Source organism: Eleutherodactylus coqui, chromosome 6, assembly GCF_035609145.1.
Source record: "Eleutherodactylus coqui strain aEleCoq1 chromosome 6, aEleCoq1.hap1, whole genome shotgun sequence".
In the NCBI taxonomy this organism is placed as follows: Eukaryota; Metazoa; Chordata; class Amphibia; order Anura; family Eleutherodactylidae; genus Eleutherodactylus; species Eleutherodactylus coqui.
In genome coordinates, this window is record NC_089842.1 from 126,171,430 (window position 1) to 126,186,596 (window position 15,167).

General features: G+C 47.2%; 1 protein-coding gene across 3 annotated transcripts in view; it reads left to right on the forward strand.

Moving 5' to 3' along the window:
- Positions 1-15,167, forward strand: part of CCDC88C (coiled-coil domain containing 88C) — a 108,795-nt gene that overhangs the window by 61,164 nt on the left and 32,464 nt on the right. For all 3 annotated transcript variants that reach the window (XM_066607552.1, XM_066607554.1, XM_066607555.1), the window contains 7 exons: positions 29-156; positions 320-461; positions 2,336-2,500; positions 3,642-3,803; positions 4,312-4,589; positions 8,743-8,886; positions 9,315-9,501. In XM_066607552.1, the coding sequence (XP_066463649.1) occupies positions 29-156; positions 320-461; positions 2,336-2,500; positions 3,642-3,803; positions 4,312-4,589; positions 8,743-8,886; positions 9,315-9,501 (1,206 nt within the window). The remainder of the gene's footprint in view (positions 1-28; positions 157-319; positions 462-2,335; positions 2,501-3,641; positions 3,804-4,311; positions 4,590-8,742; positions 8,887-9,314; positions 9,502-15,167) is intronic.

Sequence of the window (15,167 nt, forward strand, 5' to 3'; positions counted from 1 at the left end):
TATCACTTGTGTCCATTGCCAATTACAGGACTTGGTCTTGGAAAAGTTGAAAACTCAACAAATATCAAGTGAGTTGGACAAATTGAGCCTAGAATTGGAGAAGATCGGATTGAATAAAGAGTTAATGCTGCAAGATGAGAACAGTAATGCTGAAAAGTAAGCGATTCCTTTATAACAAAATCGAAAGTTCACCTGTTTTCACTGGTGCCATAGCAATCTAATATGTTGGTGCCAATAAAGGATGTGGCCTGAGAAGGAGCTCATTAAAAAATGTCATCTTATAAATGACTAGTTTGTCACACTTTGTTGTATTTTACAGAAAATACAAGATTCTGGAAAGCAAAATTGAATCAACACTAAAGACAACTTTGGCCGTAAAAGAAAGTAAAATTCTTGCACTTGAGGGTCAGGTGGACGAAGTTCGGAGTCTTAACCAGCAGCTCCAGAATGAGCTGAATTCGGTAAGCCGGGGCTTGGACCTCAGACTGTCAGTGTTCTGTATTTTGGCCAGACTTGTGATACATTTAATTGTAGCATAATTCAGATGTTCACATTGGTGAGTGTAGAGCCAGCGTGGATAGCGGAGTTTAGATTAGGGAAGAGCTTACTGAGGGGAAGACCAATCAGCAGCAAGTTGTAGTAATTAAGCTGAGAGTGGATAAGGGTGATCGTAAGAGTTTTAGCTGTTTCCACAGTGAAGAAAGGCAGATTCGGGAGGTGTTTTTGAGGAGCAGGTGACCTTAGTGAGCAAGTATGAATATGGAGAGTGAAGGAAAGATCAGAATCAAATATGACCCCAAGACAGCGGGTGTACTGCTGAGGAGTTATGGTGGTACCACTGACTGAGATGTAGATATCAGGGTTGCGTCAGTCGGGAGATGGTGGAAACATAAATAAGCACAAATTAAATAATGGATTGAAGAGATTAGAACATAGACTAATGGAGCACAACATATTGAGGAGAATTTGGTGATCTACTGTATCTAACATCGCAGAAAGATCCAGGAGAATCCATAGAGAGTGGTCGCCATTTGATTTGGCTGTCTGAAGATCATTTAGCGCTTTAGTAAGAGTGGTTTCTGTAGAATGTAGACAATGAAAACCAGACCACAAGGGGTCAATGAGAGAGTTATCTGAGAGATGGCTTATTAGACGAGAGTAGACCAGACATTCCAGGTGTTTTGAGATGAAGAGGAGATTAGAGACGGTTCGGTAGTTGACAGCACAAGTAGTTGACAGCACAAGTCGAGTCAAGAGATAGTGTCTTCAGGAATGGGGATATGACAGCATGTTTAAAGACTGGAACGATACTAGAAGAAAGAGACACATACAATATTGTTGTGAGGTGACCGATGACAGCTGAGGAGAGACACTTAAGGAGGTGAGAAGGAATAAAGTTACTAAAGCAGGTAGTAGACTGAGAAGAAGAAAGGAGCCTGGAGAGTTCTTCTACTGTTTGGTCAAATGCTGAGAGTGAACTAGCAAGAGTACAGGTGAGAAGGGGATCAAATGTAATAGGGGGAGGAAAGTTATTTCTTACTGGATGTTGTCAATTTTCTCTTTGAAATAAGCCGCCAGATCTTTGGCACTGATATCCGTCATAGGGGGCTGTATTTTAGGGCTGAGGAGAGGGTGAAAAGTATCAAAAAACCTTGTTGCGTTTTCGGATAATGAGGAGATGAGAGAGGTGAAATAGGCTTGTTTGGTATGGTGAAGGGCAAAGTTATATGTTTTGATCATTAATTTATAGTGGAGTAAATCTGCAGACGTTTGAGATTTTCTCTACATGCGTTGGGCACATCTAGAGCACCGCCGAAGGAATCGCATTTGAGGTGTGAGCAATGGTTGCCGTGGTCTGCATCGAGATGTCTGAGCACAAGGGGTGCCAATTCATCTAGTGCAGTTTTAAGAGTTTTTTTTATTTTTATTGTAATGCTTATCAGCTAGATCAGGACAAGAGAAGCAAGAGATTAGGGACAGCGATAACTGTAAGGAGTCTGAAAATGTAAGAACATAAATGCTACAGACGAAAGGCCAATCGGGATTAGTGTTCTACCGCAATTCATGCAGACGCCACTATGTATATACAATCTGTACAGGAAACCTAATCAGCACCAGGAAGGGAATAGCCATCACCAGCATGGGTATACGGTGCCAGCACAGCATGAGAAAATGACATAAATGCTACATCAAAAGAGGAATGTTAGATTGTAGATTGAGGTTGTCAGCTCTTGGGGAGCAAATAACAAAAATAATTAGCAGTAGCATCTGTTGTAGCCAATCATCTTGCTCTTTGCTTCCAAAGCTATTACATTTGTTTTGTCCAATATTTCAGTTGAAACAAGACATTGAGATGCAAAATGAGAACAGAGATCACACCATCCAGGGTTCCCGTAGTAGAAACAGCCATAACATCCACAGCACAGAGACTATGGCAAATGGGCAGCCGGACAGCACCCGGGAGCTGTGGAGGGTGAAGGACATTGAATTGGAGCGGGATGTAAGTTCTGGATACCAATGGCTTGGATTTGTCTGCCCCTTTACAATTCCATGTTAAGATTAAGTAAAAGTCTACCAAAATTCTGTGCAGATTAGTTCCATAATACAGGGTGCAGTCAAAAAGACTGATCCAAGGCTGAATCTCAATACTGATGTCCTACATTGAAATAACAGTAGTGTATTTAAATACTAAGGCATTGATGCACAATGGTATGGCACACAGACTTCTGGGGCCCCCGATACATGGATTTCAATTTTGTTTTATGATCCCTGTAAGAGAGCATAAAACCCAATTGCAAAGTTGAAGAGTAGCATGTGTAGTGCACCCATGCCTTCCTATTCAAGTACGCTGTTATTTCAATATAGGGCACCAGTATTGAGATATAGCTCTGGATCAGTATTTATGACTACACCCTGTATCAAACTATTAATGACCACTTGTCTTTGAGTGAGTATGTATGTGATTCTTATGCTCCACCCCTGGTGATGTCATCGCTTCACACCCTGATGATGTAATTGAAGGTCCTACAACATATATAAAACACAAAGTCTGACCGACAGAAGAACAACACAGTAATGGCTCTTGAAAAGGGGAGGACAAAAATAACAAAATGAGAATACAACTAAGCCACTATTATGTCAGACAACTCAGCAGTGCTGACAGAACACACTGACCTATCCCCACCACAGAGATCCGGTGGGCTGAAGGACCTGTGGTGATATCGCTGCTGTGGGAGGCTTATAATCACCTCCCAGCCAGTGTCTGTGTCCCCGGCGCAATGGTCTCCCCAGCGGTGCGGCAAGCTGCTTGAGAATTCTCCCTGCTTGGCTTTGAATTCCCCCGCCGCCAGCACTGTGTAAGTAAGCGCTATAATTGGATCAAGCACCAGCCAATTACAGCCGGCGCTCGATAAACCAATCACAGCCATTCAGTGATGTCATTCACTGAATGACTGTGAATGATCGAGCGCCGGCTGTGGTTGGTTGGCACTCAATCCAATCATAGCGCTTACTTACAGAACATTACTTATCATGTTACTCTGTTTTGGAAAGTATGATGATGCATCGTTTCGTGTTTTTCTTCACATAATGCAGATCAAATTGTACACTAGTTTCTGATTTTGATCTTTTCCCTCATCTAGAATGCCGCTTTGCAAGCTGAGAAAAAGCTGATGAAAGACCAGCTGCAGCATCTGGAGACACAGAACCATTCCCTCAATAACCAGATGGGGGCATTACAGAAACAAATCACGTTCCTGCAAGAAAACAACACAACACTGCAGACACAGACTGCAAACCTACAGGTGAGGGTCTCGTCTACATGACAAAGTGCGGGTGGGGAATATACAGATGTGTGGATCTGCTCAATCTGCCCCCCTCTGGATCAATATTTGGGGGGTAAATGGGCTGAACTGGATGGGCATATATATTTTTTCAGCTTTACATACTATGTTCGTTTGGTGCAGGAGTTATGTGGGAAAGTTCCATGGTTCACAGTACTGTCCAGGATTTAGGAAAACATGGCTTCTTCCCACTAAAAACCACACATGTCCACAGCTGTGTAGCATTGCTGCTCAACCCCAGTGACAAATGGAATTAAGCTGCAATACCAGACACAACTCATGGACAGGTCTGGTACTGTTTCTTGAAAAAGCAATCCTGATTTGCTAAATCGAAGGTAACCCATTTTAGACTACATACATTAAATCAACTCCTTCCTGCATTTCTTCCAGTCTGCATGCATTGAGATCATATTAGCCGGGGGCAGGTTTATATGCAGCGCTACCACCTGTTCACATTTATCTGTTTCAGGTTGAGAGCTCAGCGGCTGCTTCCCAAAGCGTTTCCTTAAAATCTCAGATCTCCCAGCTGCAGAACCAGCTGTCCACCCTAGAGGGTGAGAAAGAGAAGGTGGTGCGCCAGAGAGAGGCGGCCGCAGCCAGCCATGATGCACTGCTCCAAGACCACAATCACCTGGTTTCCCTGTATGAACGTCAGTCTGCAGAGTACGAGGGGCTCATCAGTCAGCACAGTGCCCTTAAGACCCAGCATAAGAGCACGGAGCAGATGTACCGCACCTTGGAGGACAGGTAGGTGGATAATTGCAGCAACTTGGAGATGAATTGAGGAGCAGAAATTTTATTATGAAATCTTCATTTAAAGGGGCTGCCCCATGAAAAATATTGTTTATAGTTAAATCCAGCCCAATCTTCTTTTTTTTTTTTTTGTATTTGCAGTAATCAAAAAAGGTTTCTATCCCCAGATATTCCAGGACTACTATTAGAATAGCGCCACCTGCTCTTTGTATTGTGTCCACCTCAGTAATTGGTCACACATGCTCAGTCCTGCTTCTTTCTCTCCTCTGCTGGCTATGTGGAGGGTTTCCTAGTGTGTTGAGCAGCTGCTTCTGACATTGTTGTGTTGTCTCTAGTATCAGAAGAGATGCTGAGCAAGTGATAAGCGTGTTACTGCAGAGAAGTATTGGTGGCCGATGGGAGAAATAAGGACATTTTTTTTTTGCAGAATCAGTGCAAGTCAGCCTGACCCAATTTTCTGTGAACATTTCGGGAAAATTTGCTTTCCCATAATGCATGCTGGCAGGACGCTTTAAGGATGTTAAATATGTCCTTCATGTTGCATATAGGCAGCACTTTCAGTGGATGCCTACATCATGTGACCCAGCCATCAAAATACAATTGACCACCTGTCTGTGAGTGATGAGTGACTGTGTGAGTTACATGTGGTGATCTCGCGATCATGTGATCAAATTGTAAGTAAAAAAATCCAAGAGCAAACAGAGTCTGGAAATTCCCAGAAGTGCATGGGTAGGGGTGATGGATGAGATTGAATGAATGGAGAGGATCAGATTAACGGAGGACCAGCTAGGTTATGATAAGTTTTATCAAACATGGGCACTATGGATAGATATACGAAACACCCCTATGTTTCAAAACTGGTTGCTTACGGGCAAATGTGAGTAAGACCGTAGATCAGACGTGACAAGGAAAAGTAAAGAGGATAGCCTGGATATTACCGCTCCCCCCCCCCCCCCCCTTCCCACCACCTTCCCTCTAATCCCTTCCTTCCCCTCTTGTCGTGTAAACCCCCCCCCCTCCCCCTTAGGATGTTAACATCTACTATAGAAATAACAAGACCATGAAGAATGCTCAGTTTAAAGAGATTTATTGTTGAAATCCATTCAAGAAAATTTGAAGTTCTCCATCATCTGGGCAACCAAATGGTATTAGCTCATTGTTATGTGTGACAATTTACAAGTATTGTGTATGTTAATGGAAAAGCAATAAAAATACCTTGAAAGAAAAAAAAAATCCAAGAGCACTACACAAGAAAATGCAAAGCTCCCAGTGGAGGGAGGAGGAAAAAATGCTTGACAAAGACCTTTTCAGGTTGAAATGTTGCCAGATCCTTTTAAATATGGAACAATAAAGGTTTTATTTAATATCAGCTCTGAATGCTGCCAATCTCTTCTATTTCTTCAATATCATGTGATCAGTGACCAGAGCTCTGAGCTCCGCCCCTGATCACATGACTGTGACGTGATCACAGGTCCTAAAACATGCAGAGCCTGACAGCAGCCATGTGCTTACAGGACCTGTGATGATGTCAGTCATGTGATCAGTCACATGTGTGACGTGCATGCAGCAGAAGTATTTGTGACGTGCACGTGTGAGACGGGGATGTGTCGGTAGTTGTGATGGAAGATGGGTCAAATTTGACACCTCAAGCAGCTCCCACAGAAACAATGACTTTGCTTCTTCATGAGGTGAAGCAAGCCTGCTACCTTTCTTTCCTTAGAAGTGGTTCTCCCCATGTGTTACATCTGCAGCACACAGAAAAAGTCATAAAGTTACCCTGCAAGTTATTTAACATGGATCAGTCTGAGGAGCTATTTGATCATTTTGTGTCATGGATGTCAATGGGGCAGTCCAAACAACCATAGGGGAAGAACAAGACCTTGAATGCACTCATGCCCAACCATTTTATGTCCTTCAAGAAAGAAGATGAGGGTGGGTCAGGTTGCACGTAGTCAGCCCTCCACAAGCAATGTCTATACAAGGGGATGCGGAAATGGAGGTGCCAGCTCCTGATGCTCACTGCGGCCTAGAGTCTACTCAGGAGAAGGAGGACAATGAAGAGGTGGAAGATGGGGAGGTACTTGACCCAACATGGTGTGAAGGCAGGGAGCATCATCATAGCAGCTCGTAGGAGATGGAAGAGGAAGAGGCAGACATTATGGGGCAGCACTGTCTCAAGACAAATGAGTAGGATGTCTCAGAAAACATAAGGGCTGTACCGGCAAATCAGCTACTACTAGTCATAGCAGCAGCAACATCCAGTTTGCAGCTAGGTCTGCTCACAGGACTTGTGCAGCCTGGACATTCTTTGAAACCGCAGGTGATGACAGAAGAGCAGTCATCTGTAAGATCTGCGGTTAAGGTTTAAAACACAATTAGGAACATAATTAACCTCAACACAACATGTAGGAACAGTCACGTGAACTCCCACCACCCATTGCTTTGCAGAGCCCACAAGGGCCAGAAGGCAGAGAATTAGCCTCATCCTGTTCCCTCTTCCTCCATCGCCCTTGCTGTTCATGCGGTAGCCTCTGAGCTACCCCCCACCTCCCACCCCTACCCCCCAGCTATGGAATGCAAAAAAAATACCACCCCAAGCATTGTCGAGCACAAAGGCTGAATGCAAGCATTGCGCAACTGCTGGGAATGGAAATGCTGCCTTCAGGTTAATGGACACAGATGCCTTCCACAATGTAATGGTCGGTGTACCAGATACAGAGATGCCATTTCTTTGTCAAAAAGCCACCCCTGCCCTGCACTACCATGTGAGTGATAATGTATCCCTGGTGCTGCAGAACGCTGTCGGTTTTAGGGTGCACCTGACCACAGGCACGTGGACCAGTAAGCATGGGCAGGGGTGTTACATATCCTTAACAGCACACTGGGTCAGTGTCCTAGAGGTAGGGCATGAAGCTGAAAGTGGTGGCCCACATTTCACCCCATGACTTGCAGGACATTCCTCCTTTTCTTCCTCCACCTTTCAACACCCTCTACATTGACGCCGATATCGGTATCTCCCAAAACCCAGCTTCCATACAGCACTGCATGTAGGAAACTGCACCAGGCTGTCCTAAAACTCACGTTTAGGAGAGCGCAGTCACACCCCCAAAGAGCTGTTGACGGCTCTGCTGGCCCAGACTAACACGTAGCTGACTCCACACAAACTGACGTCTGGCATGGTCATGTGTGACTGCTAGCAGACCTTCACCTTGCCTGGCCAATTGGTGAACCTGGTAGTGCAGCACTTTCTAAACAATTACCCAGGTTTACATCTACTGGAAAAGGCCAGGAAACTGCTCCCACCCAGCCGCCTCTTGTCCTGTGGGGGTGCAGCAACAGTTTGGGCTACAACCCAACCGTCTCATCTGTGACATGTCTACACTGTGAGATTCTATGGTGCAGAGGCAATGCGAGCAGCTCAGTGCAATCACCTGAGTACCCGATGGTGTATGACCGTTAGCAGACGTTTTATGGAGGTTGGACACTTGTCTTTGATCTGTAGCCACTCCACAGGCATTGTGTTTGCCGTTTTACCCTGCTTTGAGGAAGCGACCATAATGGTCAGTTGTGATGACGCATTGATCAGTATGACCATCCCTGTTGTCTGCTTTCTGGAACAGAGGCCTCAGGGACAATGACTTGTCGTCACAGCAGGAGGAGGAAGGGACACAATTTTCCCAAGTTTCAGGCCAATCCGCCATTACTCAACACTGCAGGGAGGGTGACTTTAGTTGACAAAGGAGGTGTCCTGTCCCGATTTTTAATTTTTAGAAGATTTGGGCTGATCACTCCCAACCCAATTATTCTACCGTAGTAATCGATCATCACTAAGTGTGACCACCTTGAAACATGTAGTGAGGTGGATCGGACACAAAAAGGCCCTTTAATTGTAAAAGCTGGGGGTGCTATTTTAACATTAGTGCTGGAATACCGGACAACCCCTTTAAGACTATCTGTGACATCATTAGAGTAAGATAAGATATCCTAGTGAAACTTCTGCTACCTTGTAATAGCCTTCAATTCCTCCCTTTTATTCAAGTAAATACGCACAAGAACATTTGGCGTATGGCTAATCCCATATTAATATACTCAACTCCACTGAGCTTTCACTATTTGTTCTTCATAAATGGTTGTCGTTTTGTTGCAGCTACAACAACCTGTTGCGCTATAAAGCAGAACTGGAGGAACGGGACAAGGCATTAAATAGTGAGAATGAAGAATTACAGCAGGAGAAGAAAAAGAACCTCCTGGCTCAAAGTGAGAACGAGAAGCAACGAGAAGAACTGGAGAGGTGAGCGACGCAGTTGGGTTTGTCTTTTATGAGGGGGACACTTTTATTGCACCTCCTTTTTTTTGAAATGTTGTTGTTTTTTTATTTATTTATTTATTTGTTGTTTTTTTTTTGGTCTGTCTGTTCCCAACTCTAAATTTGTGAATTTAGCTGCAAAAATTGCAGTCACAACGAGGCTGTTATCCTGCTCTTCTGGGATCCTATTCTGTTTCAATTGCAACTTTTTTTGTGTGTGTATCCCCATAGACAGACATTCATTTTCTCTTCCCATTTTCTTGGATTTCAGATCAGACCAATATCTGTCCGGGAGTCAAATTTTGCCAGAGCTTCTTTCAGTTTCCACTTGACATCCACAGAATATTGTCCCTTTTTTTATGTTTTTATTTGGCCAGACGAATTCTCATATTTGCATCTTTTGTGTGTTTCAGGCTGAAGTTTCTGCACAATGAACTCCAAGGAGAATACAACACTTTACACAAACACACAAAGGATATGAAGGGCTCACTGAACAACGCCCAGATGGAGCTGAATCGATGGCAGGCCAAATTCGATGAGTTGAAGGAGCAGCACCAGAACATGGACATTACTCTCACCAAGCTGGACAACCGCTGTGAGGTAGAGCGAGGCAGATGATTACAGTGTAGGGAACGCTGCTGTCTCTGTCATACAAAACTTGAGACAAATGCACAATTTTTTTAAAGGTGGTTGCCAGTGGTTTGCAAACCTCAGCATGCTGAGAGTTGCAGTTTCGCAATGCTGCTTTTAAGGCTGCAGAAAGCAGCCCACTGCATTATAATATACCAACAATGGGTAGAAGAAGCAGCACTCAAATATCCTGGCACGTGCACCGGCGGCTGCTCACCACGGCAGTGAATACCGGCTGGGGTACTGTGACGTCAGTGTGCACCCAGGATCCTCCTCCCCATTCCCCTGACGCCGCCTCCTTGGTTCCATGAGAGCAGGAGGGAGGAGGCGTCCGGACGCACACACTGACGTCACAGTGTGCACCTGGGATCAGCACCGCTAGCAGCACAGAGCAGATGAGCAGCGGCGCTTCGAGGAGGAGGGGGTAAGTATATGAGTCTCAAAAAGGCGCTATTACTATTGGGACTGATATAGGGGATACTATTAGTAGTAATGTCCCCTATATTGGCCCCAGTAGTAATGGCTACTGTGGGGGTCACTATTACTACTGGAGCTACTGTGGGAGGTCACTATTACCACTGCAGGAGTCACTGTTACTGCTGAGACCACTGTGGGGGTCACTATTACTACTTGGGCTACTGTGGAGGTCACTATTACTGCTGAGGGGGTCACTATTACTGCTGAGGCCAATGTGGGGGGTCACTATTACTATGGAGACCACTGTAGGGGTCACTACTACTATGAAGAACCACAGTGGAGAACACTATTACTACTGGGGCCACAGTGCGGGTCACTATTACTACTCTGGCTACTATGGGGGGTCACTATTACTGCTGAGGGGGTCAGTATTACTGCTGAGGCCACTGTGGAGGTCACAATTACTGCTGAGGGGGTCACTATCACTATTGAGGCCACTTTGGGGGATACTTTTACTGCTGAGGCCACTCTGAGGGTCACTTTTACTACTGGGGTATGTTTACGTGTGATGGAAATATTTACACGTGATTTCCGTGGCAATATCCGCATCCAAAAAACAGTCAAAATCTGCACCCTAGCCATTTTGAAACAGCCTTGTTTTTTTTTATAATGACAGAGGTAAAATCATACGCCGTGGTAAGCCCCGCCCCTTGACTGTTTGGCACTTTGTGATAAATAAGTGGGTTTTGGGTTGCAGTTTAGGCACTCGGTCTCTAAAAGGTTCACCATCACTGCACTAGGGGAACTCTGAAAGTACCGTCCTCATGATGGCTGGGAGTTCCACTGGTCATACATTTATCAGCTATCTTCTGGATGGGTGGTAAATGTTTTTGGTGTAATAAGCTCCTTAAGAATTTATTAATAGTAATATTAATAATATAAATGTCTCTTTATAAACTTAAAGGGGTTGTCCCGCGCCGAAACGGGTTTTTTTTTTTTTCAACAGCCCCCCCGTTCGGCGCGAGACAACCCCGATGCAGGGGTTAAAAATAAAAACCGCACAGTGCTTACCTGAATCCCCGCGCTCCGGTGACTTCTTACTTACCTGCTGAAGATGGTCGCCGGGATCTTCTCCCTCGGTGGACCGCAGGGCTTCTGTGCGGTCCATTGCCGATTCCAGCCTCCTGATTGGCTGGAATCGGCACGTGACGGGGCGGAGCTACACGGAGCCGCTCTCCAGCACGAGCGGCCCCATTCAGCAAAGAAGAAGACCCGGACTGCGCAAGCGCGTCTAATCTGGCGATTAGACGGCACCATGGAGACGAGGACGCTAGCAACGGAACAGGTAAGTAAATAACTTCTGATAACTTCTGTATGGCTCATAATTAATGCACAATGTACATTACAAAGTGCATTAATATGGCCATACAGAAGTGTATAGACCCACTTGCTTTCGCGGGACAACCCCTTTAAGATATAGGGTGCATTGTGAATACAAATAAAGTGCTTGGGGAAATAATAATCTAAGTCTACTTTTACTGAAAATTGATTATTTTAATTCGAAAGTTTCATAACTTTTCAAACCTAAAGTATATGTTGAAATGGAAAATAAATTTCCATGACATACATGGAACATTTCTAAAGCTGATAACATGCCTGAAAGTTATGTAATAAAAGGAAAACATTTTCAGCTTTCCCTTAATCATCATCTGGAACATTGCCCAATTGTGGCAACTTGTCACAGTAATCATGGTATTCTGTTGGCACAAACTGTTTTAGAGCCTGCGAACTATTATTCTTCCAGCAGCTGTGTTTTCTTTGCATGGCTCTGGAATGTACTACCGTAGGGTCATTTTTTCCATTTATCAGCCTGTACCAATGCATTCTACAAAATGAATCTATGAAATGGCAGGTTCTGGTAAAAACAAGTGGACTTTAATTGGGTATTGTATCTTGACGCTACCAGGAAAAAATGGTGGAGTCCAGATTGACAGGGGGAGGGTGACGCCCCCTGTACCTGATTGGCAGCTGAGCTGGATGGGCTGCAGGTCCTGGTAGCCCAGTAAGCTCATGCTGCAGCTCCAATCCAGGGAGCCCTTCACCTCTGTTCCTTTCCGAGGCGCCTACCATCCCCGGGTCCCACTCCCCCTGCAGCAGCACTGTTGTGTCCACCTTCAGCTCTGTTACTGGGGCCCCCGGCTCCTACCTCCTTCCAGGACCTTTTGATTCTTGAGCCAATCAGGACCTAGGAGTTTGAGAGGGGTGTTCCTCCTGTCAAACCCCTAGTTTCCGGTGGCGTCAAGATACAATAATACCGGGGCGTGGCCTAACCGAGCACCAAGATGGCCGCTTGATCTTGGAGCTCCGTGAGCCTTCTTCCACTAAAGCAACTTAAAGCTACAAAAGAAGCATTTATATAACCTATTGAGACCCTCAGATTCCTCTTCGCTAACCGAACTACTGAAGCAACTCTGCCCGACAGCTAATCGGGGTATTTAGAGGACTTGGTCCCCCCCCACGTGCTGCCGGGCTTCCCGCCGCGCCTGGTCCCCCTCCTCCCGGACGGACCGCTCTGTTGGAGTTAACCGGAGCCTCACGTAACCCTCCAAAGGCACCAAAGTGATTTACACCCACTTGAAGAACCTACCTTGGATCCCGGCGAGTGAAGATAGCGGAGCGGAGAACGCTGCACCCGCCCGCTGCCTGCTACGATCCGCCGGCATACCTCACATCCCCGGCGATCTTTCTTCCCCATCGGAGGCAGGTGAGGAAAACATCCCAGCGGCGAACTCCGTGCTACCGCCCGACGCTGCCCCGGAGGGAACGATCACACTCCCTACTGTGCTGAAAGCAGGGGAGAAGGGCGCTTCACATGTCCGACACTTGATAAAGAACGCAGAGGACTTTGCCGCTCCACGTGTTGCCGGGCTCCCTGCCGTGCCTGAACCTTCCGCTGAGGCAAACCGGAGCTCCCCCGTAGCCCTCCAGGACATAAAATCGTACTGCAGCTGCCTGGAGAGCCTGCCTCTGGAACGGGCAAATAAAGACAGCGGAGTGAAGGACGCTGCACATACTCGCTGCTGCTGCGATCCGCCGGTGCGCCTGTCGTCCCCGGCGATCTCCCTTCTCCATCGGAGGCAGGTGAGGAAAACATCCCAGCGGCGAGCCCCGCGCTACCTCCCGACACTGCCCCGGAGGGAACGATCACACTCCGTGCTGTGTTGAAAGCAGGGAAGAAGGGCGCTTCACCTGCCCGACATCTGTTAAAGAACGTAGAGGACTTGCCTCTCCACGTGTTCCCGAGCTCCCTGCAGTGCCTGAACCTTCCGCTTAAGCAAACCGGAGCTCCCCCGTAGCCCTTCAGGATATAAAATCGACCTACAGCTGCCTGGAGAGCTTGCCTCTGAAACGGGCAAATAAAGACAGCAGAGTGGAGGACGCTGCACATACTTGCTGCTGCTGCGACCTGACGGTGCGCCCGACTTCCCCGGTGATCTCTCTCATCCATCAGCATCAGAAGCAGGTGAGGAGAGCATCTCAGCGCTGAGCCCCGCGCTACTGCCCGACGCTGCCCCGGAGAGCACGTCCACACTCCCTGCTGTGCTTCACCTGCCAAATAGCTGATAAGGAGCACAGAGGACTTTGCCCCTCCACGTGTTCCCGGGCTCCCTGCCGTGCCCGGATCCCCCCCCCCCGGCGATTTGCTCCGCCGAAACGAACTGTAGCCCTCCCGTAGCCCTCCAGGACAAAAAAAAAAAAAAAAAAAATAGCTATACTCTCCGATGTGCTGCAGTCAAGAAAGAGGGGTACCTCACCTGCAAGAAGATTGCCAGGGTAGCCCATAGGACGTTGCCCTCCACGCGTTGGGGGACTGCCTGCCGTGGCTTAACCTCCCCCCTCCCCCCCCCAACGTTCCGTTCCACCGAGGAAATAAACCGGAGCCCCCCCCCGCCCCCCCCCCCCCCCTGCAGCCTTCCAAGACACAGAGACGACCTGCAGCTGCTTGGGGAGCTCGCTGGTGGTGCCGGTGAGTGAGAGCAACGGAGAGGAGAACACCGCACATACCCGCTTCCTGCTGCGATCCACCGGCGTACCTGTCATTTACGTCAGTCTCTCTCTTCCACCGGGGGTGTTTGGGGGAGTCGGACCGGCGAGGGGCCCCGCACTGCCGCCGGACGCGGCCCCGGAGGGAACGACCGCTACCTCTGTTGAATTGAAAGCTGAGAGGCGGTGAAGCCTCGCTTGGGCGCCCTGCATTGCAGGCTGCTGGAGCTCCGGAGGTTATACCTGGAGTCCGGCGGTGCTGGAGGAGAGCAAGAGGACTACCTCATATATAAATCCTGCACTGCCGGGCGGCCCCTGAAGCCCTTGTCGCTGTAGTGGAGCTGAGAGAAGTTCCTGCCACCTGCATATATCCCAAGCAGGCACTAGAGATACATAGCCTGCACTCTGCTCTATCAAGATTAGAAAGTAATCAGCCAAATCAGACACAACCACATAGTTGTTCAACACCAATTTAAAGAGACAAGCTTTTCTTTTCCCAACTTGGGGGAGAACAGGGGTGAGAAAATAGCGGCCATTAACCCCTCGCTGACTACAAGGGTTAAAACAAGCCCACCCCAACTGTGCCCTGATGACTCGACGCAAATCCTCCAGAGCCCATGCGGGTCGCTTGGAGGAGTTCTTTGCTGTACGAAGTGGCGGCCCGAGAGAAGCGGCAACTGTAGCGCCGGCGCTGATGCGCTCTCTGAGTGAAGAAGGAGAATCTCCGACCTCCCGCTCCTCGTCACCTCGAGAACTTTCACCAGAACACCCGAGAGATCATGAGGTAAGCAAGACGTATAGTCACCCGGGACACGAAACCTCTTTGACACCACAGACATCTAGAAAAGGTCCCCCCGACAGACAGACACACGAAGCCCAAGAAAAGGCGCCGACTCCACAGAACAGGAGTCCACTGTATGTCTCCCCTTCTGCTAGCCCTCCTAAGCAGCGCCCAAAACTAACAGGAGATCAGGAAGAAAGAATAAAAATACCTTCTGTAAATGACTGTATTTCTACAATGCTTACAAAAGAACAACCAGCAACAGAAACCTTTATAAAAGAGATGGTAGTTGCCCTAAGAGACTCCCTACAGTCTAACTTTGACCGTTTAGCCTCTTCACTGAAAACAAACCTGACAGAGTTTGATGAAAGAGTTACTCACACAGAAAACAAAA